The 26,331-nt window shown below is 44.6% G+C and overlaps 1 protein-coding gene across 1 annotated transcript; it reads right to left on the bottom strand.

The window, feature by feature from the left end:
- Window positions 1-516: 516 nt before the first annotated feature.
- RNF41 (ring finger protein 41) lies at window positions 517-15,177 on the bottom strand (the record flags this gene model as incomplete). Its single annotated transcript, XM_080706470.1, has 5 exons — window positions 517-868; window positions 2,389-2,492; window positions 2,854-2,989; window positions 4,943-5,214; window positions 15,088-15,177. The coding sequence occupies 5 exons, from the start codon at window positions 15,175-15,177 to the stop codon at window positions 517-519; spliced, it is 954 nt and encodes a 317-aa protein (XP_080562596.1).
- Between the last annotated feature and the right edge of the window lie 11,154 nt (window positions 15,178-26,331).

Genomic DNA, 26,331 nt, shown 5'->3' with positions numbered 1-26,331 from the left:
GCTGTCGCTGATGGCTGATTACTGGCATCACTGTTTACTCGTAGGGTTTTGGTCCCCCTCACCATTTCTCTGGACGTCTGCTCCTCAGCTGCCCTGTAAATGCTGCTCAGAGTTAACAGGCCTGCCTGCTCGAATTCCCTGGTTTGAGGGAGAGGGATGATCAGGGATGCCTCATTCCACCCTAATCCTCTAGGGGGAAAAAAAAAATCTCTTTGTGCTTTCTGAAAATATCTGGAACCATGGACCCTAGGCAGGATAATAGAGGTGAGGACTTTCCCACCTAGACAGAATTTACAGACATTTGGGGGGAAGAAGTAGGTAAAAGGCAGAAATCTGGGTTTCTCTCCTGAAAGGCTGAACAAAGAGCCCAGGGCCCTTCAGTGCCAGAAGAGCAGGGAGATGCGTGGCTCGAGTGTAAGCCGCGGCATTAAGGACAGTGGGGAGGACTCGGGGCCCACTGCTGGAGTGATGGGGTTTTCTGATTTCCATCTCTTCCTGATAGCCAGTCGAACTCTCCTATATCTCCTCCACACCATGCGCAAAGATCATGACAAGCCCCGGCTCCTGCACCATGTCATCACCCATGTGCTGGTTCTCACAGGCCATGACGACAACAGCCTGCTTGCCAGGGATGCGCTTGGCCACGTAGTTCTCATAGTAGCGGCGATTCATCTGTCTTGTCTCTAGTGTGGCCAGGCCCTGAGGCCAGCTACGTTCGTGGGCATTCTCAATCAGCTCGTTGACAATAGAGGCAGGACAGCCACTCTCCACCAGGGAGCGCTTGATTACAGCCTGGAGCACAGCATCTGGGGTCGAGATCATCCCTCCCCAGCGGGTCACTCTTGCCGGTTGCAGGGAGTTCACCCACCTGTGTGGAAGGGGTTGGAGGCGGTCATTCTAGCTCATTCTCTTTCTCTGTTTTGGCCTTTTCTCCCAAGAGGAATGACCACCCACTCTACAACCAGTTTGACGCTATTCTTCCTTCTTTCCTTCCAGCATTGGCTCAGAAATCCCACATCTTTCTCTAGGTTATCCCATCCAAGTCACCACCAGTTACTCACCAGTTCCACAAGTCCACACTCTGCCCCTGTTAGTTTTCTTTGAAATTTCCAGGCTTGCACGTTGCCTGGCACAATGGAAGTGCTCAACAAATGTTCACCTCCCAAGCGCGGGGATTACAAGCGTGCGCCACCACGCCCGGCTAACAAATGTTTATTCTAAGAAGCAAACACACTCTCTACTTGTGTCCCACTCAGCACTCTTTGCCCTAAATATATTGATTCACACTTACATTTAGTCTATGAACTATACAGGACTCCAGAACTGAAAGGGATCTTAGACTTCGGTTGATTTTGCTGCATTTTAGATCACTTTCCTGGACTTGTACTCTGCCTCCTCTTCTGTAGGTTGTAAGCTACCTGAATACAGGGATGATATCTTCTATTTCTTTTTGGCTCTCCTAGCACCCCACAGCCTTTATTTATTGTACTGGGGATTGAACCCAGGGGTATTCCACCTCTGAGATTACCCCCAGCCCTTTTTATTATTTATTTTGAAACAAGGTCTTGCACTAAATTGCTGACAGCCTCATTAAGTTACTGAGGCTGGCCACATACCTGTGATCCTTCTGTCTCAGCCTCCCAAGTACTGGGATTACAAGGTGTATGCCACCATGCCCAGCTACTCCACAGTGTTTAACACAAGCCTTTGTACATGGTAGTGCTGACCTAATTCTGGATAAACTGTGTCCTGTACAGGCTTCCCTTCCACCCAAATGAATAAGAGATCCCATACTGGAGCTGAGGGTTATCCTCTTTTCCACTGCCCATGTCCTTCACACACACACACACACACACACACACACACACACACACACACACACACACACATTTGTTTTTTTGGTAGTGCTGGGGATTGAACCCAGGGGCATTCTACATCTGAGCTACACTCCCGGCCCTATTTCTTTTCTTTATTCTTTATTTTGAAACAGGGTCTCACTGAGTTGCAAAGGGCCTCACTAAGTAGCTGAGGCTGCCTGAGAACCACAATCCTCCTGTCTCAGCCTCCCAGATGCTGGGATTACAAGCGTGCGCCACCACGCTCGGCTTTTGTTTTTTATTCTTTATTTTGAAACAGGGTCTCACTGAGTTGCACAGGGCCTCACTAAACAGCTGAGGCTGTCTGCGAACCTGCAATCCTCCTGTCTCAGCCTCCCAAATGCTGGGATTACAAGCATGCACCACCACTCCCAGCTTCACCCCAGTATTTGAGAACCAGCAGCCTTGGCCCAGCTGTCTTAGTCCCTTCCTCTGCCATTCCCCTGATCATCCTCCTTTCGGGACTTGGTGCCAGGACATGAAGCAAATCCATGTCCCAAGTGACACTCACTCTAGGATTTCATTGTACTCAATCGTCTCTTCCAGGTTCTGAAGGTTAGGGTTGACACTGCGGATCGCACGCATATATGCCTTTAGCAGCTGGATATCTCGCTTCTGTAAGAGGGAAGGAGAACCAGAGATGACAGTTAAGGCAGACAGCAGATAAAAGAAGACTTTATCTGATAACCAGGGCAACTGAGAGATCTGAGGAACACAACACAAGCTTCTTCAGGAAGAGAGGGCTAGGACTACCTCATTGCCAGCTGTCTCCCCAGTACTTAACAAAGTACCTTCAAAGAGAATTAATCAGATAAAGCAAAGTGAGGAGAACTCCGATTTGATTTCATTCTAAGCCATAGGCAGAGTACCTTCTCACCCAGGCCTGCAAGCACCACCTTAGGTTTGTGCTCACGGAGTGTCTTGTCGCCATGAGCATGCAGTTACTTGCTTTAGGGACGTGTTCTCTGGACTCTACCTGCTCTGCCAGCTGGTGTTTGTGTTCAGCTGACGTCTTCTCCAGCTCTGCGATGCGTGTCTGCTGCTGCTGGACCACGGAGCGCAGGTGTTTAATGCAGTTGTGGGTTGGCAGCTCATCTTTGGGCATCTCCAGGCTGCAGTTCAGAGAAAGAAAAGAGCAAAACAGGGCCATTCAATGGGACCTGTGGGCAAACAGCCTAGTCTGTGGCACAAAATTGCTAAGTGGACTTGCTCATACCCAATTTATTTTTTTTCAGTACTGAGGATTGAACCCAGGGGCATTCTACTCCCAAGGTACACCCCTAGCCCTATTTTATATTTTGAAACAGGGTCTCATTAAATTGCAGAATGTCCTAAGTAGTTGAAACTGGCTGCAAACCTGCAATCCTCCTGTCTCAGCCTCCTAAGTACTAGGATTACAAGCATGCGCCACTATGCCCAGCTTCCCAACCCAAATTTCTTTTTTTTTAGGGTGAAAATGGGGGTAGAACCCAGGGGCTTTTCTACCTCCAGGATATATACTCCCAGACCTATTTTATACTTTATTTTGGAAACAGGGTCTCACTAAGTTGCTGAGAGCCATACTAAGTAGCTGAGGCTGACTTTGAACCTGTATGATCCTCCCGTCTCAGCCTCCCAAGCGTGGGGATTACAAGCACACGCCACCACGCCTGGCTCTAACCCAAATTTCTAACATTCATTTAAGGCCTTCCTCTTGTTTACTCCCATTTCTTCATCCAACCTTCTGTCTACTTTCTCTGTACAACTCTTACCTTTCAACATATAGTATTGTGAGGGATTTTTCTTCTTTTTTTTTTCTTTCTTTCTCTCGCTTTTTTTTATGGTACTGGGGATTGAACCCAGAGGCATTCTACCTCCAAGCTATGCCCCCAGCCTGATTTATTTCTTTATTGGGAAACAGGGTCTCACTAGGTTTATGAGAGCCTTGCTAACATTGCCAAGGCTGGCTTTGAACCTGAAATCCTCCTGTCTCAGCCTCCCAAGTACTGGGATTACAAGTGTGTGCCACCACGCCTGTCTTCTCTCACTTTTTTTCTTAAATTATCCACTCATAGCCGTGCATGGTGGCATGTGCTTGTAATCCCAGCATTTGGGAGGCTGAGACCGGAGGATCACGGTTCACGGACAGCCTCAGCTACTTAGTGAGGCCCTCTGCAACTCAGTGAGACTCTGTTTCAAAATAAAGAATAATAAAAAATAAAAAAAAATTGGGCACGGGTGTAGCTTGGAGGTCAAATGCCTCTGGGTTCCATCCTCAGACCTGGGGGAGGGGGGATTATCCACTCATGCCTTTGAGAGCCAGTCCTACTCAGTATGACCCTCCTAAACAGAAAGGGAGATTGCTATGTGTTCTGCCAGACTAACTGTATTAGAAATGAGCATAGAGAAGGAAAGGTGTAGGCCAGGACAAAAAAAGATACAGTGCTTAATCCACCTCAGGGCTCTCTTTCCCGCAGCAGATTCTACCTGTGTACTTATTCAATCTAAAGAACTCTAGATTCACTGCCCCAGCAATACTTTACACCTAAAAGAAAAAGAAAAAATAGGGCAAGAGGAAATATGAGAAGGCTGGAAATGAGAGCAATCAGCCTGACAACGAGTAAGTAGTACTAAGCTGAAAGGGAAAAAAAGGTAAATCAGTCTTTGGTGCTATCACACACACTGAATTGCTGTTCTCCATCTTGTCTTAAAGCAAGAACAAGCAGGCACAATGGCGCATGCCTATAATCCCAGGACTTGGAGAGACTGAGACAGGAGGATCGACTGCAGGTCCCAGGAGTCTTGGCAACTTAGCAAGGCTCTCAGCAACTTAGTGAGACCCTGTTTCAAGATAAATATTAAAAAGGGCTGGGGTGTAGCTCAGAGGTAAAATACCCATGGGTTCAATCCCTAGTACCCAAAATAAAAAGCATAAAAAAGTGAGATTTGGGGGCAGGGAGCCCACAAGGCGACGAATGCCCTTGCCTCCAAGCACAGACCTTCTCAGCTAATGAGCAAGGCATGCAGCGGCAAGAATACAAATGGGAAAGCTCTTATCCTTTGGCGCAGAATGGAAGGAACCTCACCCACAGCCTTGTTCACAGGTCACCGGCCGCTTCGGGTTATGCTCACAGTCGCTGAGGTGAGACATGAGGTTGTCAAGACGGACAACAGCACTACAGCCAAACACAGCGTTGTCACAGGCAATCTGCAGCTTTGACAACATGTTACGCATGATCCGAGGTACTGGACGCAGGTGGGCGACCGTCACAACGCTACGGTCCACCGGACAAGTCTGCTGCTGAGAGAACCACTGGGTGATACAGGCGTTGCAGAAAGCATGCTCGCAGTGAGGCGCCTGGAGGGGAAGACAGGACAAAAGGGAAACAAAGAAATCAGCAGGAGCAAAGAATCTGGATATGATAACTACAAGAGTCAGGCCTTGAGCAGCTTTAGGATCCAAGGTCCAGAGGGTCACAACAAATTAAGGATGCACTATGGGCAAGGCATTTGAGGCCAGGCTTAAGATGTATTTCTTGTGCAGCTGGGCATGGTGGCGCACGCTTATAATCCCCGTGCTTGGGAGAGTTACACAGGAGGATCACGCAGGTTCGAAGCCAGCCTTGCTGGCTTAAGAGACCCTGTTTCCATTTTAAAAATATAAAATGGGTCTGGGAGTGTAGCACAGAGGTAGAAGGGTTTCCAAGAACTCCAGTACCACACACACACACACACACACACAAAATAAATAAATAAAAATAAATAAATAAATATGTGTATATATATATATATATATATATATATATATATATATATATATATATTCTTGTGCTCAAGAACAAAAATGGAAGGCTAAGATAGGAGGATCACAGGTTCCAGGCCAGCCTCAGCTACTTAGTGAGGCTCTCAGGAACTTAGTGAGACCCTGTTTCCAAATAAAGTATAGAATAGGTCTGGGAGTATAGCGCAGAGGTAGAAAGCCCCTGGGTTCCACCCCCATTACCACATACACACACACAAAAATAATAAATAAATAAATACATAAATAAATAGCCCAGGCGTGGTGACACATGCTTGTAATTCTAGTACTTGGGAGGCTGAGACAGGAGGATTGCGCCGGTTCAAAGCCAGCCTCAGCTTCTTACTGAGGCTCTCAGCAACTTACGGAAACTCTGTTTCCAAATAAAATAAAAAATATGTCAGGGATTTAGCCCAGAGGTAGAAGCCCCTGAACTCCATCCCTAGTAACTAACACACACACACACACACACACACACACACACACACACACACACACACGAATTTAAGCACAAATAAATTAAAGAGTTAAAAAAATAGGGCTGGGAGTGTAGCTCATAGATAGAATATCCTGGGTTCAATCCTTGGTACTACCAAAAAAAAAAAAAAAAAGAGTATAAATGGAGCTTAACACCTATCATCCTAGTATAAATAGAGCTTACCACCTATAATCCTAGTATTTATGTGGCTGAGACAGGAAGATCACAGGTTCAAGACTAACCTCAGCAACCTAGCAAGACACTCATTAATTCAGTAAAATAAGGTTGGGAAGCTGGGTGCGGTGGCACACACTTGGAATCCCAGTGCTTGGGAGGCTGAGACAGGAGGATTGCACAGGTTCAAAGCCAGACTCAGCTACTTAGGCTCTCAGCAACTTAGTGAGACCTTGTTTCCAAATGAAAAGCCCCTGGGCTCCACCCCCAGTACCACACAAAAACAGAAAAATAATGAGGTTGGGAGCCAGGAGTAGTGGCACATACTTGTAATCTCAGCATTTGGGAGGCAAAGACAGGAGGATCTGCTTTCACAACCAGCTTCAGGTACTCAGTGAGGCCTTGTTTCAAAAGAAAGAATAAAATACTGGGCTGAGGGTATAGCTCAGAGGTAGAATGCCCCTGGGTTCAATCCTCAACACCACACAAAAAAAAAAAAAAAAAAAAAAAGGAAGAAAGAAAGAAAAAAAAAAAGGTTGAAAAATCTACTTCAGGGGTAGAAGAGCCCTGGGTTCAGTCTCCACTAATAAAAAAATAAAAATAAAATCCAGGTGTAGCACGCTTGTAATAGCAATACTTGGGAAGCTGACATAGGAGAATCACAGTTCCAAGCCAAGCCTCAGCTACTTACTAAGTCCCTCTAGAACTTAGTGAGATCCTGTTTCAAAACAAAGAATAAAAAAATAGGGTCAGGAAGCCGGGCATGGTGGCGCACACTTGTAATCCCAGCATTCAAGAGGCTGAGACCGGAGGATCGCGGTTCACAGCCTCAGCTACTTAGTGTTACCCTCTGCAACTCAGTGAGACTCGGTTTCAAAATAAAGAATAAAAAATAGGGCAGGGGTGTAGCCCGGAGGTCAAATGCCCCTGGGTTCCATCCCTAGACCCGCAAAAAAAAAAAAAAAAAGGGGGGTACCAGGAATGCAGCTTGGAGGTAGAATGCCCCTGGGTTCAATCCCCATTACTGCAAAATATAAATAAATAAATAAATAAATAAATAAATAAATATTAAATTATTTTAAAAGTACACGTAGATGTGAAATAAGACAAACAAAGAGTTATATAACAATAAGAGAGAAAAATAACATCCCAGGACAATAGGAGTGATGACATAAGGCAGCCAATTATTTATTTATTTATTTATTTTTTGGTGGTACTGGGGTTCCTGGAAGCCCTGCTACCTCTGGGCTACACTCCCAGACCTATTTTTACATTTTTATTTGGAAACAGGGTCTCTTAAGCCAGTGCGCGCAGCTGGCTTCGAACCTGCGCGATCCTCCTGTCTCTGCCTCCCAAGCGCGGGGATTACAAGTGTGCGCCACCACGCCCGGCGGCAGCCAATTATTAATTACCAACTGGATTACATACATAGTAATTGCCAAAAAAAAAAGTCTAGAGGAAGATGAGATCTTTCCAGGCCAGTTCAATCATAGACATTTATGGAGAGGACAAAATCTAATATGGATCTGAGCCGGGCGTGGCGGCGCACACTTGTAATCCCAGCATTCGGGAGGCTAAGACCGGAGGATTGAGGTTCCCGGACAGCCTCAGCTATTTAATGAGGTCCTCCACAACTTAGTGAGACCCTGTTTCAAAATATAAGAATAAAAATTAGGGCAGGGGGTATAGCTTGGAGGTCAAATACCCCTGGATTCCATTCCCAGACCCGCAAATAAATAAAAATAAATAAACAAAAATAAAAAAATAGGGCACGGGGTGTAGCTCCAAGGTAGAATGCCCCTGGGGTTCCACCTCAGTACTGAAAAAAAAAAAAAAATCTGATATGGATATGGAAGGATGATTTAGACCACAGATGTAGAGAGAAGGGGGAAAGAAATTTACTGGTAAAAGATCAGTGCAAGAAAGCAAATCAAGAGCAGGGTGGTGGCTCACACTTGTAATCCCAGCATTTGGGAGGCTGAGACAGGAGGATCATAGGTTCTAAGCCAATCCCAGCAATGGTGAACCTCCAGCCACTTAGTGAGGCCCTGTGCAACTCAGTGAGATCTTGTTTCAAAATAAAGAATAAAAATTGGACTGGAAGTGTAGCTTGGTGGTAGAATGACCCCTGGGTTCCATCCCCAGTACTACAAAAAATTAATTAAAAATTAAGAAATACCCGGGCATCGTGGCATATGCTTGTAATCCCAGCATTTGGGAGGCTCAGACTGGAGGATTGCGGTTTGCAGACAGCCTCAGCTACTTAGTGAGGCTCTCTGCAACTTAGTAAGACCCTGTTTCAAAATAAAGAATAAAAAAATAGGGCTGGGGGTGTAGCTCAGAGGTCAAATGCCCCTGGGTTCCATCCCCAAATCCACAAAAATAAAATAAAATAAAATAAAAAATAAAGAATTGCCGGGTGTGGTGGTGCATGCTTGTAATCTCCGCACTTGGGAGGCGGAGATAGGAGGATTGCGCAAGTTCGAAGCCAGCCATGCTGGCTTAATACCCTGTGTCCAAATAAAAATATAAAATAGGTCTGGGAGTGCAGCCCAGAGAAGGCCCCTGGGTTCCACCTGCAGTACCACAAAAAAAAAAAAAATCTGAGTATGGTGGCACACACTTGTAAACTCAGTATTTGGGATGCTGAGACAGGAAGATTGCTTCACTGTAAACCTCAGCAACTAAGTGAGGTCCTCCACAATTTAGTGAGACCTTGTTTCAAAATGAAGAATAATAAATAGATCTTGGAGTATAGCTCAAAGGTAGAATGCCTCTGGACTCAATCCCTACTAACACACACACACATACACACACACACACAGAATAATAAAGTCATATATAAAAGAATAAAATAGAGCCACAGGTATAGCTCAGATGTAGAATACCCATGAGTTCAACCCCCAAAACCACAAAAAAATATATAAATAAAAAACAAGACACAGGGTATCACTAAGTTGTAGAAGGCCCTGCTCAATTACTGAGGCTAGCCATGAACCTGCTATCTTCCTACCTCAATCTTCCAAGTACTTGGTTTACAAGCATATGCCACCAGGCTCTTATTTGAGATGAGGATTTCAGGATGTTGCCCAGATTGGTCTCAAACTCAAAATTCTCACATCTTAACCTTCTTAGTACTGGGACTTAGAGGTGTACACTCTCATGCATGACTAGCTGCCCCTTTATAATCCATTCTGCATGAACAGTCAGAGCACTCACTTAAAAATGTAAGCCAGCAGGCTGTGGCAGTGCACGCCTGTAATCCCAGTACTCAGGAAGCTGACAGAGTAGGACCCAAAGTGGGAGACCAGTCTCAGCAGCTTAGTGAGACTCTCAGCAACCTAGCAAGCCCCCGCTTTAAGACAAAATTTAAAAGCCGGGCGTGGTGGCGCACGCTTGTAATCCCAGCATTCGGGAGGCTGAGACCAGAGGATCGCGGTTTGCAGACAGCCTCAGCTACTTAGTGAGGCCCTCTGCAACTCAGTGAGACCCGGTTTCAAAATAAAGAATAAAAAATAGGGTAGGGGGTGTAGTTCGGAGGTCGAATGCCCCTGTGTTCCATCCCCAGACCTGCAAAAAAAAAAAGAAGAAAAAAAAAGACAAAATTTAAGCTAGGTGTGGTGGCACATGTTTGTAATCCCCAAACTTAGGAGGCTTAGACAGGAGGATTGGAGGTTCAAAAAAAGCCTCTGCAACTTAGTGAGGCTTTCTGCAACCTACTGCGACTCTATTTCCAAATAAGAAATAAAATCAAGCTAGAGGTATATCTTGGAGGTAGATGCCTCTGGGTTCAATCCCTAGTACCTAAATAAGTAAATAAATAAAAAGAATTGAGGGTATAGTTCATAATTCAGAGGTAGAATATCCCTATGGTCATCCCCAGTACAAAAAAAAAAAAAAAAAGGAAAATAAAATCCTCGGAGATGGATAGGTAGCTTCTGACTTAGACTGTCACTACCACTTACCTCTCCTCAAGTAACTTGCCCAAAAGACAGTACCATCCAGTTCTACCACTCCTGAGTATCCATCCAAAGGGACTGAAATCAGGGAATTACAATAATATATGCATAACCCATGTTCAAAGCAACACAATTCACAACAGATAAATTATAGAACCACCCTAGTTGTCCATCAACAGATGAATGGATTACAAAATTATGGGATATAAATACAATGGAATTCTATTGAGCAATCCAGAAGAATAAAATAAGGTCATCTGTAGGAAAATGGATGAACCTAGAGAACATTATGTTGAGTGAGATTAGTGAGTCACAGAAAGTGACTGTTTTCTCTAATATGCAGATGCCAGGGAGTAATCAGGACAGTAGAAGGACTTCAGATAAGAGAAGAGAAACTTCAGTGGAGCCAGGGAGGTGGTCTAGGGGAACAGGTGGTTGGGAAGGTCAATGACAGATCATTTCCATTAAGTACATATATGAGAATACCAGTGTCAATCTCTCTCAATACCCTGTATGGAGCGGAGCAGGGAGAGAGCTGAGGAAAGCCCACCAAGTGCTGTGTGCACGTATATCACTATCATGTGATTTACATTATGATGTGAAACTATAATGCACAAATAAAAGTATTAAATAGCCAGGCGTGGTGGCACACGCTTGTAATCCCAGTACTTGGGAGGCTGAGACAGAAAGATTCGGGTTCAAGAACAGCCTCAGCTACTTAGTGAGGCCCTCCACAACTTGGTGAGACCCTATTTCAAAATAAAGGATAGAAAAATGTGGTGGGGGTGTAGCTCGGAGGTAGATGACCCTGGCTTCATTTTTCAGCGCACACACACACAAAAAGTATTAAATAAATAAAAAGGGCTCAGGGTGTAGCTCAGTGATAGAGCACCTTTTGGATCAAACCTCAGTACTATAAATAAACAAATAAGTAATAAAAATAAAAAGATCTTTTTTTTTTTTGCAGCACTGTGGATTGAGTAGCTGGGGCTGGCTGCCAACCTGCCATCCTCCTGTCTCAGCCTCCCAAGTACTGGGACTACAGGCATGCACCACCACACTCGGCTAAAAGATCTTTTTTTCTTGGTGGTACTGGGGTTCCTGGAAGCCCTTCTATCTCCGGGCTACACTCCCAGACCTATTTTTTAATATTTTTATTTGGAAACAGGGTCTCTTAAGCTATCGCAGCTGGCTTCAAACCTGTGCAATCCTCCTGTCTCCGCCTCCCAAGCATGGGGATTACAAGCGTGCACCACCATGCCTGGCTTTATTTATTTTTTTTTTGGTGGTACTGGGGGTGGAACCCAGAGGCTTTCTACCTCCAGGCTATACTCCCAGACCTTTTTTATATTTTATTTGGAAACAGGGTCTCACTAAGTTACTAAATTGCTGAAAGCCTCACTAAGTAGCTGAGGCTGGCTTGGAACCCATGCAATCCTCATGTCTCAGCCTCCCAAGCATGGGGATTACAAGTGTGCGCCACCACGCCCGGCTTTATTCTTTATTCTGAAACAGGTTCTCACTAAGTAGTGGAGAACCTAAGTAGCTGAGGCTGTCTGTAAATCATGATTCTCCTGATTTAGCCTCCTGAATGCTGGGATTACAAGTATGCACAACCACACCTGGCTCATATATACATATACACATATATGTATATATATACATATGTTTTTTATTTTGGGGGTCTGGGGATAGAACCCAGGGGCATTCAACCTCCGAGCTACACCCCTTGCCCTATTTTTTATTCTGTATTTTGAAACAGGGTCTCACTGAGTTGCTAAGGACCTCACTAAGTAGCTGAGGCAGTCCGCGAACTGCAATCCTCCGGTCTCAGCCTCCCGAATACTGGGATTACAGGCGTGCAAGCACCATGCCTGGCTTCAAAATGTTTGGTAAAGATTAATAGTTCATAAATATTTCCAACATTAAAATATCAGTTTAGCCAGGTGTGGTGGCACATGTTTGTAATCCCAGCATTTGGGAGTCTGAGAAGGAGGATTGCGGTTCAAGGACAGCCACAGCTACTTAGTGAGGCCCTTTGGAACTCAGTGAGACTCTGTTTCAAAATAAAGAATAAAATATAGGGCTGGGGTGTAGCTTGGAGGTAGAATGCCCCTGGATTCTATTTCCAGTATTGAAAAAAAAAATCAGTTTAATTAGGCATGGTGGTGCATATTTGTAATTCCAGCATTCAGGAGACTGAGACTAGAGAATCTGGAGTATCGATCTCGCGGACAGCCTCAGCTACTTATCGAAGCCTTTTGCAACTCAGTGAGACCATTTAAAAAAATAAAAACATTGAAAAAAATAGAGCTGAGGGTGTATCTCAAAGACAGAATGCCCCTGAGTTCCATCCTCAGTACCAATAAATAAATAAATAAATAAATAAATAAATAATTGCCAGGCATGGTGGCACATGCTTGTAATCCCAGTACTTGGGAGGATGAGACAGGATCACAGGTTCATGACCAACCTCAGCTACTTACTTAGGCCCTCACAACTTAGTGAGACCCTGTTTCAAAATAAAGAATAAAGCCGGGCGTGGTGGTGCACGCTTGTAATCCCTGCGTTTGGGAGGCAGAGACAGGATCGCACAGGTTCGAAGCCAGCTTGAGACCCTGTTTCCAAATAAAAATATAAAAATAGGTCTGGGCCAGGCGTGGTGGCGCACGCTTATAATCCCTGTGCTTGGGAGGCTGAGACAGGAGACAGGAGGATTACACAGGTTCAAAGCCAGCCTCAGGTACTTAGTGAGGCTCTCAGCAACTTAGTGAGACCCTGTTTCCAAATAAAATAGAAAAAGATCTGGGAATATAGCCTGGAGGTAGAAAGCCTCTAAGTTCCACCCCCAGTACCACCAAAAAAAAAAAATAGGTCTGGGAGTGTAGCCCAGAGGTAGAAGGGTTTCCAGGAACCCCAGTACCATAGAAAGAAAGGAAGGAAGGAGGAAGGAAAGAAGGAAGGAAGGGAGGGAGGGGCTGGGGATGTAGCTTGGTGGTAGAATGCCCTGGGTTTAATCCCCAGTACTACAGTTTAGATAGATAGATAGATATATAGATAGATATGATAGATAGATAGATAAAATAAAAAATAGCCAGAGCCGGGTGTGGTGGCACACGCTTGTAATCCCCGCACTTGGGAGGCTGAGACAGGAGGATCACGTAGGTTTGAAGCCAGCCGCGCTGACTTAAGAGACCCTGTTTCCAAAAATAAAATAGGTCTGGGAGTGTAGCCCGGAGGTAGAAGGGCTTCCAGGAACCCCAGTACCACACACACACACACAAAAAGAACAGGGCATGGGGTGTAGCTTGGAGGTGGAATGCACCTGGGTTCCATCCCCAGACCCGCAAAAAATAAAAATAAAAAATAAATAGCCAGGCATGGCAAGTATCCCAGTACTTGGGAGGCTGAGACAAGCAGATTACAGGTTCGGGATCAACCTCAGCTACTTAGTGAGGCCCTCTGCAATTTAATAAAACTGTTTCATAATAAAGAGTAAAAATAGGGTAATAGGGCTGTGGCTGTAGCTCAGAGGTAGACTGCCTTGGGTTCAATTCCCAGTACCACAAAAAAAAAAAAAGAAAGAAAGAAAAAACAAACAGCTAAACCGGGCGTCCTCGTGGCACAACATGCTTGTAATCCCAGATTTAGGAAGGCTGAAATAGGAGGGTCGTGGTTCAAGGACGGCCTCATTACTACTTAGTGAGGCCCTTCGCAACTCAGTGAGACCCTGTTTCAAAATAAAAAATAGGGCCGGGCGTGGTGACGCACGCTTGTAATCCCTGTTTCCAAATAAAATATAAAAAAGGTCTGGGAGCATAACCCAGAGGTAGAAAGCCTCTGGGTTACACCCCCAGTACCACCAAAAAAAAAAAAAAAAAAAAAAAATAGAAATAAGGGTGTTTCTCAGAGGTAGAATGCCATTGGGTTCCATTCCCAATAAAGAAAAAAGAAAAGAAAAGAAAAGAAAAGAAAAGAAAAGAAAAGAAAAGAAAAGAAGGAAGGAAGGAAGGAAGGAAGGAAGGAAAGAAAGAAAGAAAGAAAGAAAGAAAGAAAGAAAGAAAGAAGCAGCTGACCATTTAGCAGCAGAAAAACCTTAGAGCAACCTTGGTAAAAAATCTGAACCAGGGATCTATGGCATCCACCTCTAGACAGACTCTGGAAGGCCCTATTCTCCTTGTATACACCGTATTTCCCCCCTACCAAACCTCTATCAGAGGCAGTGAGGAGCAACAGAACACAGTGACTTCCCCTTGGGTCCCACTCCTCATGACGTGTGTGTGTGTGTGTGTGTGTGTGTGTGTGTGTGTGTATGCATGTATGTGCACACATTTTACTGAGAATTGAACCCAGGGGCATTCCACCTCTGAGCTATACTCACGGCCCTATTTTTAGTCTTTATTTCTTTTTTTTTTTTTTTTTTTTTTGGCGGGTCTGGGGATGGAACCCAGGGGCATTTGACCTCCGGGCTACACCCCCTGCCCTATTTTTTATTCTTTATTTTGAAACTGGGTCTCACTGAGTTGCAGAGGGCCTCACTAAGTAGCTGAGGCTGTCCGCGAACCGCGATCCTCCAGGTCTCAGCCTCCCGAATGCTGGAATGCTGGGATTACAAGCGTGCGCTACCACGCTCAGCTTTTAGTCTTTATTTCTAAACAGGCCCTCACTGAGTTGCTATGTCTGTCCTTGAACCTGTGATCCTTCTGTCTCAGCCTCTCAATGACAGGAATTACAGGCATGCACTACCATGCCCAGCTTGAATATTTTTTACTACTTCCACTGCTATTTATCCCCCACCAAGCCTGCCTTAGACCCACTTACCTGTACAGGCTCCTCCAAGACTCCACTGCAAATAGGGCAGATAAGATCTTCATCAACATCCCCCTGGAAACGGGTTACATCATACCCCATGTCTCATCACTGAAACCCGGTCCTAGAGAGAACAAAACACCAGTTTAGAAAAAGTGTACAGAAGGCCGGGCGTGGTGGCGCACGCTTGTAATCCCCCCGCTTGGGAGGCTGAGACAGGAGGATCGCACAGGTTCGAAGCCAGCCTCAGCTACTTAGTGAGGCTCTCAGCAACTTAGTGAGACCCTGTTTCAAAAAAAAAAAAAAAAAAAAAAAAGGTCTGGGAGTATAGCCCGGAGGTAGAAAACCTCTGGGTTCCACCCCCAGTACCACCAAAGGGAAAAAAAAAAAAAGAAAAGAAAAGAAAAAGTGTACAGATACATGGTAAACATAAACTCACTGTCCAGATGCACTCATTTATCCAACAAATACTTATTACCATTCTAGTATGAGGCAGGTATGGTGCATGCCTATAATCCCAGTACTTGAGAGACTGAGAGGGGAGGATATCACAGGTTCAAAGCCACTCTCAGCCACTTAGCAAGACCCTCACAGCAACTTAGCTGTTGGAAACAGAACCCTGTTTCAAAATTAAAAAGGGCTAGGGGTGCAGCTAGCACATACAGTGCCCCTGGGATCAATCCCCTGAACCAAAAATAAGAAAGATTAAGAGCTGCTTAGTATCTTCATTCTGGGTTTTTCTTTTGTTTTAGTGGTACTGAGGATTGAACCAGGATCATTCTTTTTTTTTTTTTTTTTTATGGCGGGTCTGGGCATGGAACCCAGGGGCATTTGACCTCCGAGTTACACCCCCTGCCCTATTTTTTATTCTTTATTTTGAAACCAGGTCTCACGGAATTTAGAGGGCCTCACTAAGTAGCTCAGGCTGTCTTCAAACCGCGATCCTCCGGGTCTCAGTCTCCCGAAGGCTGGGATTACAAGTGTGTGCCACCACGCTTAGCTGAACCAGGAGCGTTCTACCTCCAATCTATACCATCAGCCTATTTTATTTTTCTCCATACTGGAGGTTGAACTGAATGTCATTCTACCACCGAGCTAAAATCCCAGCCCAGTTCTTTTTTTTTTTTTTTTTTTGTGCTACTGAGGGTGGAACCCAGAGGCTTTCTACCTCTGGGCTATACTCCCAAACCTATTTTTTTTCTGTTTTTGGCGGGTTTGGGGTGGAACCCAGAGGCATTTGACCTCCAAGCTACACCCCCTGCCCAATTTTTTTATTCTTCATAAACAGGGTCTCACTGAATTGCGGAGGGCCTCACTAAGGAGCTGAGGTTGTCCACGAACCGCGATCCTCTGGTCTCAGCCTCCCAAATGCTGGGATTACAAGCGTGCGACACCACGTCCAGCTCTCCCAGACCTATTTTATATTTTATTTGGAAACAGGGTCTCACTAAGTTGCTGAGAGCCTCACTCAGTAGCTCAGGCTGGCTTCGAACTTGTGCGATCCTCTTGTCTCAGCCTCCCAAGCGAGGGGACTACAAGCATGCGCCACCACACCCAGTCCCAGTCCTATTTTTTATTCTTTATTTTGAAACAGGGTCTAACTAAGTTGTGGAGTGACTCATTAAGTAACTGAGGCTGGCCATGGATCTGCAACCCTCCGTTCTCAGCCTTTTAAGCACTGTTATTACACCAATGCGCCTCCATACCCAGCTTAATTTTGAAACAGGTATCCCACTGTTAAGATGCTGAGGACCTCACTAAATTGCTGAGATTGGCCCTGAACTTGCAATCCTCCTGTCTCAGCCTCCCAAGTAGTATAATTATAGGTGTGTGCCACCAAGCATAGGTGGGTAGATGTATGTGTGTATGGTATATGTGTATGGGAGGGTGTATAGTACTAGAGATTAAACCCAGGGGCATTCTGCCTCCCAGCTACACCTTCAGTCCTATTTTTGTCTCTAATTTTGAAACAGGGTCACATTGAAATTGCAAAGGGCCTAAGTAGCTAAGGCTGTTCGCGAACCATGATCCTCCTGTCTTAGACTTAGAAACCTATGGTCTTCTACATCCAGGCAACATCCTAGACTTTTTTTTTTCTTTTTTTAATTTGGAAAGAGTGTCTTACTGAGTTGCTAAGAGCCTTATTCAGTAGCTCAGGCTGACTTTGAATCTGCAATCCTCCTGTCTCAGCCTCCCAAATACTGGGATTACAAATGTGTACCACCATGTCTGTCTACTACCAGCCCTTTTCTGTTTTAAGATAAGGTCTTACTAGGTTGCTGAGAGTCTCACTAAGTTGCTGAAGCTGTCCTCCAACCTGTGACCCTTCTGTGTCAGCCGCCCAAGACCAAAATTATAGTCATGAGCCACCATGCACAGCCTCTTTATTTTTATTTTTTCTGTGATGCTGAGGACTGAAAGTAGGGAGCATTTTACCTCTGAGCTGTATCCTGGCCCTATTTTATTTTTTATTTGAAAACAGGATCTCAGTTGGGCATAGTGACTCACGCTTGTAATCCTAGTACTTGGGAGGCTGAGACAGGAGGATCGCACAGGTTCGAGGCCAGCCTCAGCTACTTAATGAAGCTTTCAGCAACTTAGCGAGACCCTGTTTCCCAAATGAAATATAAAATAGGTCTAGGAGTGTAGCCTGGAGGTAGAAGGTCCCTGGGTTCCTTCCATCCCTAGTACCACAAAAAAACAAAAAACAAAAACAACAACAACAAAAAAAACCCAGGATCTCATTAAGTTGCTGAGAGCCTCACTAAGTAGCTAAGGCTGGCTTCAAACCTGTGCGATCCTCCTGTCTCAGCTTCCCAAGCGTGGAGATTACAAGCGTGAGCCACCACGCCCAGCTTGTGCCTTAACATTTCTAAACAAGAAACTGACACGAACGCCGGGCATGGTGGTGCACGTTTGTAATGCCAGCATTCAGGAGGCTGAGACCAGAGGATCATGGTTAACAGACAGCCTCAGTTACTGAGTGAGGTCCTCCACAACTTAGTGAGACTCTGTTTCAAAAATAAAGAATAAAAAATAGGGCTGGAGGTGTAGCTCGGAGGTAGAATGACCCTGGGTTCTATCTCCAGCACCGGGAAAAAAAAAAGAAAGGAAAAAAAAAGAAGAAACTGACATGATCAGTTGTGGGGTGTTTTTTTTTTTTTTAATGATATATATATATATATATATTTTTTTTAATTGGTGCCCTGTTTTTATTCTTTATTTTGAAACAGAGTCTCACTAAGTTATGGAGGGCCTCATTCAATAGCTAAGGCTGGCTGTGAACCTGTGTTTCTCCGGTCTTAGCCTCCCAAGTACTGGGATTACAAGCATGCACCAGCACACCCAGTTTTATTTTTTATTTTTATTTATTTTTATTTTTTGTGGTACTAGGGGTGGAACCCAGGGGCTTTCTACCTCCGAGCTACACTCCCAGACCTATTTTATACTTTATATGGAAACAGGGTCTCACTAAGTTGCTGAGAGCCTCACTAAGTAGCTGAGGCTGGCTTTGAACCTTTATGATCCTCCCGTCTTAGCCTACCAAGCACTGGATTACAAGCTTGTGCCACCACACCCGGCTTTTTTTATTTTGAAACAGGGTCTCACTAAGTCACAGAGGGTCTCATTAAGTAGCTGAGGCTAGCCAAGAAGTGATCCTTCTATCTTAGCCTCCCAAGTACAGAGATTACAAGCATGTGCCACCATGCCCAGTTTTGAGTTTTAGGCAGATGATTCTGGAAACTGTGTTGAAAAAGTAGGGAAGGGGGAAAATTAGAGAAAGTGAGATCATTTTATAGTATTGTTAAAATTCAGATAAAAAAGTATAAAGACTCAAACCTACGTATTTTTTTTGTGGGTCTGGGGATGGAACCTAGAGGCATTTGACCTCTGAGCTACTACACCCCCTCCCCAATTTTTTAACTTTATTTTGAAAGAGGGTTTCACTGAGTTGCAGAGGGCTTCACTAAGCAGCTGAGGTTGTCTGTGAACCGCGATCCTCCAGTCTCAGCCTCCCAAATGCTGGGATTACAAGCGTGTGCCATCATGCCTGGCTCCCAATGTATTTCTTAATTAATTAATATATATATATATATATAATTTTTTTTTTTGTGGTACTGGGGATAGAACCTAGGGGCATTCTACTTCCAAGATACAGCCCTAATCCTATTTTTTATTCTTTATTTTGAAACAGGTTCTCACTGAGTTGCAGAGGACCTCACTAAGTAGTAGCTGAGGCTGTCTGCAAACCTGGATCCTCCTGTCTCAGCCTCCCGAATGCTGGGATTACAAGTATGCGCCACCACACCCGGCAAAACAACACATTTAAGAGACAAATTCTGTATTGGTTTGTTAATAAAAAGATGACTTATATTTCTGCCTTGGGCAAATATTAGCAAATTCTTATTCACCATAAGATAAGAATTTCAGGATTCTTGGAGGCAGAATGCCCCTGGGTTCCATCCCCAGTACCACACAAAAAAAAAAAAAAAAAGAAAAAAAAAGAAGAAGAAGAAAAAAAAGAAAGCCAGGCATGGTGGCGCACACTTGTAATCCAGGTACTTGGGAGGCTGAGACAGGAGGATGACAGGTTCTCGGCCAGGCTCTGCTACTTAGCAGGCTCTCTGCAACTTAGTAAGACCCTGTTTCCAAATAAAGAATTAAAAAACTGGGATCAGGGTGTAGCTCAGAGGTAGAATGCCCCTGGGTTCAATCCCCAGTACAAAAAATAATAATAATAATAGAGCTAGAAGTATAACTTGGGGGTAAAATGTCCCTGAGTTCAATCCCTAGCATTCCAAAAATGAAAAGGAAGGAAGGAAGGAATGAATTACTTGAGGGAAAATTGGGATCTAATTTTGGGGAGGTGGGGTACTAGGAATTATGTCCAGGGGCATTCTATCACCAAACTTTATTCCCAGACCCCCCCCCTTTTTTTTGCAGTACTGGGGTTAAAACACAGGGGCATTCTACCTCCAAGCTACACCCTCAGTCCTATTTTTTATTCTTTATTTGAAAACAGGGTCTCAGTGAGTTGCAAAGGGCTGCACTAAGTAGCTGAGGCTGCCTATGAACTGTGATCTTCCTGTCTCAGCCTCCCAAATGCTGGCATTACAAGTGTGCGCCATGACGCCCAGCTCCCAGCCCTTTTTTGTTTTTGTTTTGTTTTGTTTTGCAGTACTGGGAATGGAACCCGGGGTATTCTGTCTCAGAGCTACACTCCAGCCCGATTTTTTAAAGTTATTATTTATTTTATTTATTTATCTTTTTGTGGGTGTGGGGATGGAGCCTAGGGGCATTTGACCTTGGAGGTACACCCCCTGCCCTATTTTTGATTCTTTATTTTGAAACCTGGTCTGAGTTGCAGAGGCCTCACTAAGTAGCTGAGGCTGTCCACGAACCGCAATCCTCCGGTCTCAGTCTCCTGAAAGCTGGGATTACAAGCGTGCGCCACCACACCCGTCTTTTATTCTTTATTTTGAAACAGGGCCTCACTGAATAGCAAAGGGCCTAAGTAGCTGAGGCTGCCTGCGAACTCCTATTCTCCTGTCTCAGCCTCCCAAGCGCTGAGATTACAAGTGTGGGCCACCATGCCCAGCTTTTTTTTAATGCATTTTTGTTTTTTTTCAAACAGGATCTCACTAAGTTGAAGTCTCACTAGGTTACTGAGTCTCACTAAGTTGCTAATAAGGCTGAGGAGGAACCCACAATCCTCCCTTTTTAGCCTCCCAAGTACTGGATTTACAGGCGTGCACCACCATGCCCACCTGATACTGAGATTTTTAATTTGGTTACTCTCTACTCCTCCCTCAGGGGAAACAATGTTGGCATGGTTATATACAACCTTGGAAGTCAGCTCTCTGACTTGGCTGCCTTGTCCTACTCTGGGCAGAGTTTAAATCTGATAGGTCAGGCTTGCTTGACTATCCCTTCTAATCTCTGAGACTCCAAACACTGCTATGGGCTGGCAATTATTCCAATAGGTATGCCTCATAAGAATTCAGCTGCTTACCACCCTGAGACAGAAGCCTTAATAAAAATTAAATCACAGGGACTTCAAGAGTCACACCCAGTGACCACATGAAGCAGTCTCCTGGCTACTCTAGGTAGGGAACATGAAAAGGCCTTGGAAAACGCCGAGCGTGGTGGCGCACGCTTGTAATCCCCGTGCTTGGGAGGCTAAGACAGGAGGATTGCACGGGTTCGAAGCCAGCCTCAGCTACTTAGTGAGGCTCTCAGCAACTTAGTGAGACCCTGTTTCCAAATAAAATATAAAAAAGGTCTGGGAGTATAGCCTGGAGGTAGAAAGCCTCTGGGTTCCACCCCCAGTACCACCAAAAAAAAAAAAAAAAAAAGAAAAGGCCTTGGAAAGGTTCAAATTGGGGAGGCAAATATAGGACTAAAGTGTCCCTTTCAGGCTCATCAAAATTCTGCCAATATCCTAGCACCCCTCCTTTTTTATGATACTGGGGGTGGAACCCAGGGGCATCCTACCTCTGAGCTACACCCCCAGCCCTATTTTTTATTCTTTATTTTGAAACGGGGTCTCACTGAGTTGCAAAGGGTCTCACTATGTAGTAGCTGAGGCTGTCCTCGAATCCTGATCCTTCATCTCAGCCTCCCAAATGCTGGGATTACAAGTATGCGCCACCACGCCTGGCTTTCTTTTTTCTTTTTCTTTTTTGGTACTCGAGATGGAACCCTTCTCTACCTCCGGGCTACACTCCCAGACCTACCAGACCAATTTTATATTTTATTTTGAAACAGGGTCTCTAAGAGAGACCAGCAAGGCTGGCTTCGAACCTGGCAATTCTCCTGTCTCCGCCTCCCAAGCGTGGGGATTACAAGCATGCACCACCATGCCTGGCTACACGGCTGGCTTTCCTAGCCCTTTTTATTTACTTAATTTTGCGCGCGCGCACGTGTGTGTTTGTGTGTGTGTGTGTGTGTGTGTGTGTGTGTGTGTGCATGTGTGTCACTAGGGATTGAACCCAGGGGCATTCTACCTCCAAACTATACCCTCGACCCCTATTTTTTTTTTTTTTTTGTAGTACTGGGGGTCAAACCCAGGGGCTTTTCTACATCCGGGCTATACTCCTAGACCTATTTTATACTTTATTTGGAAACAGGATCTCACCAAGTTGCTGAAAGTCTCACTAAGTAGCTGAGGCTGGCTTCGAACCTGTGCGATCCTCCTGTCTCAGCATGTGCTACCACACCCAGCTTCCCCACACCTATTTTATTTTGAAACAGGGTCTCGCTATATTGAGAGTCTCACTGTTTGCTAAGGCTGTCCTCGAACCTGCAATCCTCCTGTTTCAATCTTCCAAGTACTGGGATTATAGACGTGATCCACCATACCTAGCTTATTTTTTATTTTTTACACTGGATCTTGCTAAGTTGCTAAGGGTCTTGCTAAATGGCTGGCCTGAAACCTGGGATCTTCTGTTCTTAGCTGCCCAAGAACAGGGATTATGAGGATGCGCCACCATACCCAGCTAGTGTTTTTGACTGGAGCAGGTTGTGGAGCCCTTTGCCTCTGTGTCTGGTTGTTTGGAACAATTGAGACCAAAGAACTCTCAGCTCTCTACACCTTTATTATATCCAGGGAATAGAGGAGAAAACCCATAAAAGGGAAACTATATCCCTTATATCTTACTTTTTCTCATGCTTGAAGGTAGAATGCTTGCCTCTGGGTTCAATACCCAGTACCAGAAAAAAAAAAAAAAAAAAAAAAAAAACGTAAGCCGGATAATGGTGGTATACACTTGTAATCCCAGTACTTGGGAGGCTGAGACAGAAGGATCACAGGTTCAAGGACAGCCTCAGCAAGTAGTGAGACTCTCATCAACCTAGTTAGATTCTGTTTCAAAATAAAAATAAAACATAGGGCTGAGAGGGTACCTTGGAGGCAGAGCCCCTAAGTTCAATCTTCAGTACCAAAAAATAAATAAAATGATAAATTAGGGAGTATTTACATTACAAAACGTGCCCTGGCTTTACCACCAACTGACTTGGCAATCTTTAGATAAACCTCCTGGGATCAATCCCCAGTACCAAAAAAATAATAATAATAATAAAAAGAGAGAAGCTGGGCGTAGTGGCGCACGCCTGTAAACCCAGTACTTGGGAGGCTGAGACAGAGGATTGCACAGGTTCGAAGCCAGCCTCAGCTCCTCAGCGAGGCTCTCAGCAACTTAGTAAAATCTTGTTTCCAAATAAAATATAAAAGTAGGTCTGGAAGTGTAGCCCAGAAGTAGAAAGCCCCTGGATTCAATCCACTACTATAAAAAGAGAGAGAAAGAGAAAGTATGGAAGCAAAAGGTACCCCCGTATGACAGAGAAGAGAAGCCTGGAATGGGATTCCAAATCAAGGCTCTTTACCTTCCAAGTGTTGGGGGCAGGTTCCCTGTTCACAAGGCTCCAAGCCCCTGATGCTTCCACTCAGTGCCACTCAGGAGATGCTCCAAGTAACCCATCTTGTTGGCTGTTCTCCGACTCAGTCTTCCTTCCTGGTGACAAGCTCCATCGCCAAGGGATGGATATGATGTCACAATCAGGAGCACTCTATTAATAGGAACAAGGATGACAAAGGTGAGTAGGGGAACTACCAACACTTGGCGATGAGCCTGGATAGATCTGGACATGGCACAGGATCAGTTGCGGAGGATTAGACACTTGCTTAAGGACTACAGATTTCAAAGTGAGGCATGTAGGACTGTCCTAGAAAATTGGAGATCACTGGCTACAGAATCACACAGATGTCCAATAGATTTAATGGAAAAACATTTTTTTTGTGGGACTAGAGATTGAACACAGAGGAATTCTACCTCTGGGTCACACCTCCAGCCTTATTTTATTTTTTATTTTGTTATTTTCATTTTTTTGCAGTTACTAGGGATTTTGAATCTAGGGGCATTCTACCTCCAAGCTATACTCCCAGCCCTACTTCTTATTCTTTATTTTAAAACAGGGTCTCACTAAGTTGAGAAGGACCTTACTAAGTAGTTGAGGCTGGCCATGAACTTGTGATCTTCCTGTCTTAAGACTCCCAAGTACTGGGATTACAAGCGTGCACCACTACAACCAGCTTATTTATTTATTTATTTATTTTTGAAACAGGGTCTCGAGCTAAGTTACAGAAGGCCTCACTAAGTAGCTGAGGCTGGCCACAAACCCACAATCCTCCTGCCTCAGTCTTCCAAGTACTGGGATTACAAGCATACACCACCATGTCTGGCTATCCAGCAGATCTATCTATCTATCTATCTAATAACTATGGATTTAACCCAGGGGCATTCTACCTCTGGGCTATACCTCCAGTCCTATTTTCTTTTTTTTTTTTTTTTTGGGTGGTACTGGGGTTCCCGGAAGCCCTTCTACCTCCGGGCTACACTCCCAGACCTATTTTATATTTTTGAAACAGGGTCTCTTAAACCAGCGCGGCTGGCTTCGAACCTGCGCGATCCTCCTGTATCCGCCTCCCAAGCGCGGGGATTACAAGCGTGCGCCACCACGCCCGGCCTATTTTCTTTATTTTGAAGCAGGGTCACACTATATTGTGGAAGGCCTTACTAATTAGCTGAGGCTGGCTACAAACCAGTGATCCTCCTGTCTCAGCCTCCTAAGTACTGGGATTACAAGCATGCATCATCACACCTAGCTGAAAAATTTAAATATAGCTGAAAGGGAGAAAGAAAAAGAAAGGTAGAGAAGAGGAGATAAAAAGATTATTTTAAGCCAGGCATGGTGGCACACCTGTAATCCCCGCGCTTGGGAGGCTGAGACAGGAGGATCGCACAGGTTCGAAGCCAGCCTGAGCTACTTAGTGAGGCTCTCAGCAACTTAGTGAGACCCTGTTTCCAAATTAAAATATAAAATAGGTCTGAAAGTATAGCCCAGAGGTAGAAAACCCCTGAGTTCAACAAAAAAAAAAAAAAAAAAGATTATTTTACTAGAAGTAATGTTAATGATTCCAAGTTTGTGGCTATACAACACAAAAATCTATAACTTACATACAGTAAGATGCTTTTTTTTTTTTTTTTTTTTGCTCTGGGGATGGAACCCGGGGCATTCGACCTCCAAGCTATACCCCCTGCCCTATTTTTTTTTTTTTTTTTTTTGTGGTACTGGGGATGGTACCCAGGGGCTTTTCTACCTCCAGGCTCCACCACGCCCGGCTTCCTGCCCTATTTTTTATTTTGAGACAGGGTCTTACTAAGTTGCGGAGGGCCTCACTAAATAGCCGAGACTGTCCTAGAACCGTAGTCCTCCAGTCTCAGCCTCCCAAATGCTGGGATTACAAGTGTGCGCCACCACGCCCAGCTTGCTTTAATGTTTTTAAAGGGCTTTCATGCCAGGTGTGGTGGCTCATACCTGTAATCCCAGTATGTGCGAGGCTAAGACAGAAAGACTGTAGGTTTAAGACAACCTCAGTAACTTAGTGAGACTCAAAAATGTAGAAAAACCCTGTTTCAAAATTTAAAAATTTCTGGACAGGCATGGTGGTGCACATTTGTAATCCCACCATTCAGGACGCAATCAGGAGGATTTTGGTTTGCAGACAGCCTCAGCTATTCAGCGAGGCCCTTTGAAACTCTGTGAGACTCTGTTAAAAAAAAAAAAAAAAAAGACTAAAAAATAGAGCTGGGGGTGTAGCTCAGAGGTACAGTGCCTCTGGGTTCCATCCCCAGTACCGCAATCAATTAATCAATAAATAAATAAATAAATAAAATGAAAAATAAAATAATTGCAAGAGCCGGGTATGGTGGCACACACTTGTGATCCCAGCGCTTGGGAGGCTGAGACAGGAGGATCGCACAGGTTCAAAGCCAGCCTCAGCTACTTAGTGAGGCTTTCAGTAACTTAGTGAAACCCAGATTCCAAATAAAGTATAAAATAGGTCTGGGAGTATAGCCCAGAGGTAGAAAAACCCCTGGGTTCCACCCCCAGTACCACAAAAAATAAATAAAATAAATAAATAAAAATAAATACCAGGTATGGTGGCGCACACTTGTAATCCCAGCATTTGGGAGGCTGAGACAGGAGGATCACAGTTTGTGGACAGCCTCAGCTACTTAGTGAGGCCCTTTGTAACTCAGTGAGACCCTGTTTCAAAATAAAGAATAAATAAAGGGCTTGGGGTGTAGCTCGGAGGTAGAATGCCCCTGGGTTCCATTGCCAGTACCACACACACACACAAAAAACCTAATATAAACCAGGCATGGTGGCACACGCTTATAATCTCAGAAGTTG

Source organism: Muscardinus avellanarius, assembly GCF_963383645.1.
Source record: "Muscardinus avellanarius genome assembly, chromosome: 11".
NCBI classification, from domain to species: Eukaryota; Metazoa; Chordata; class Mammalia; order Rodentia; family Gliridae; genus Muscardinus; species Muscardinus avellanarius.
Note: the sequence above shows the minus strand (reverse complement) of the source record. Positions and strands in the feature narration are given on the sequence as shown.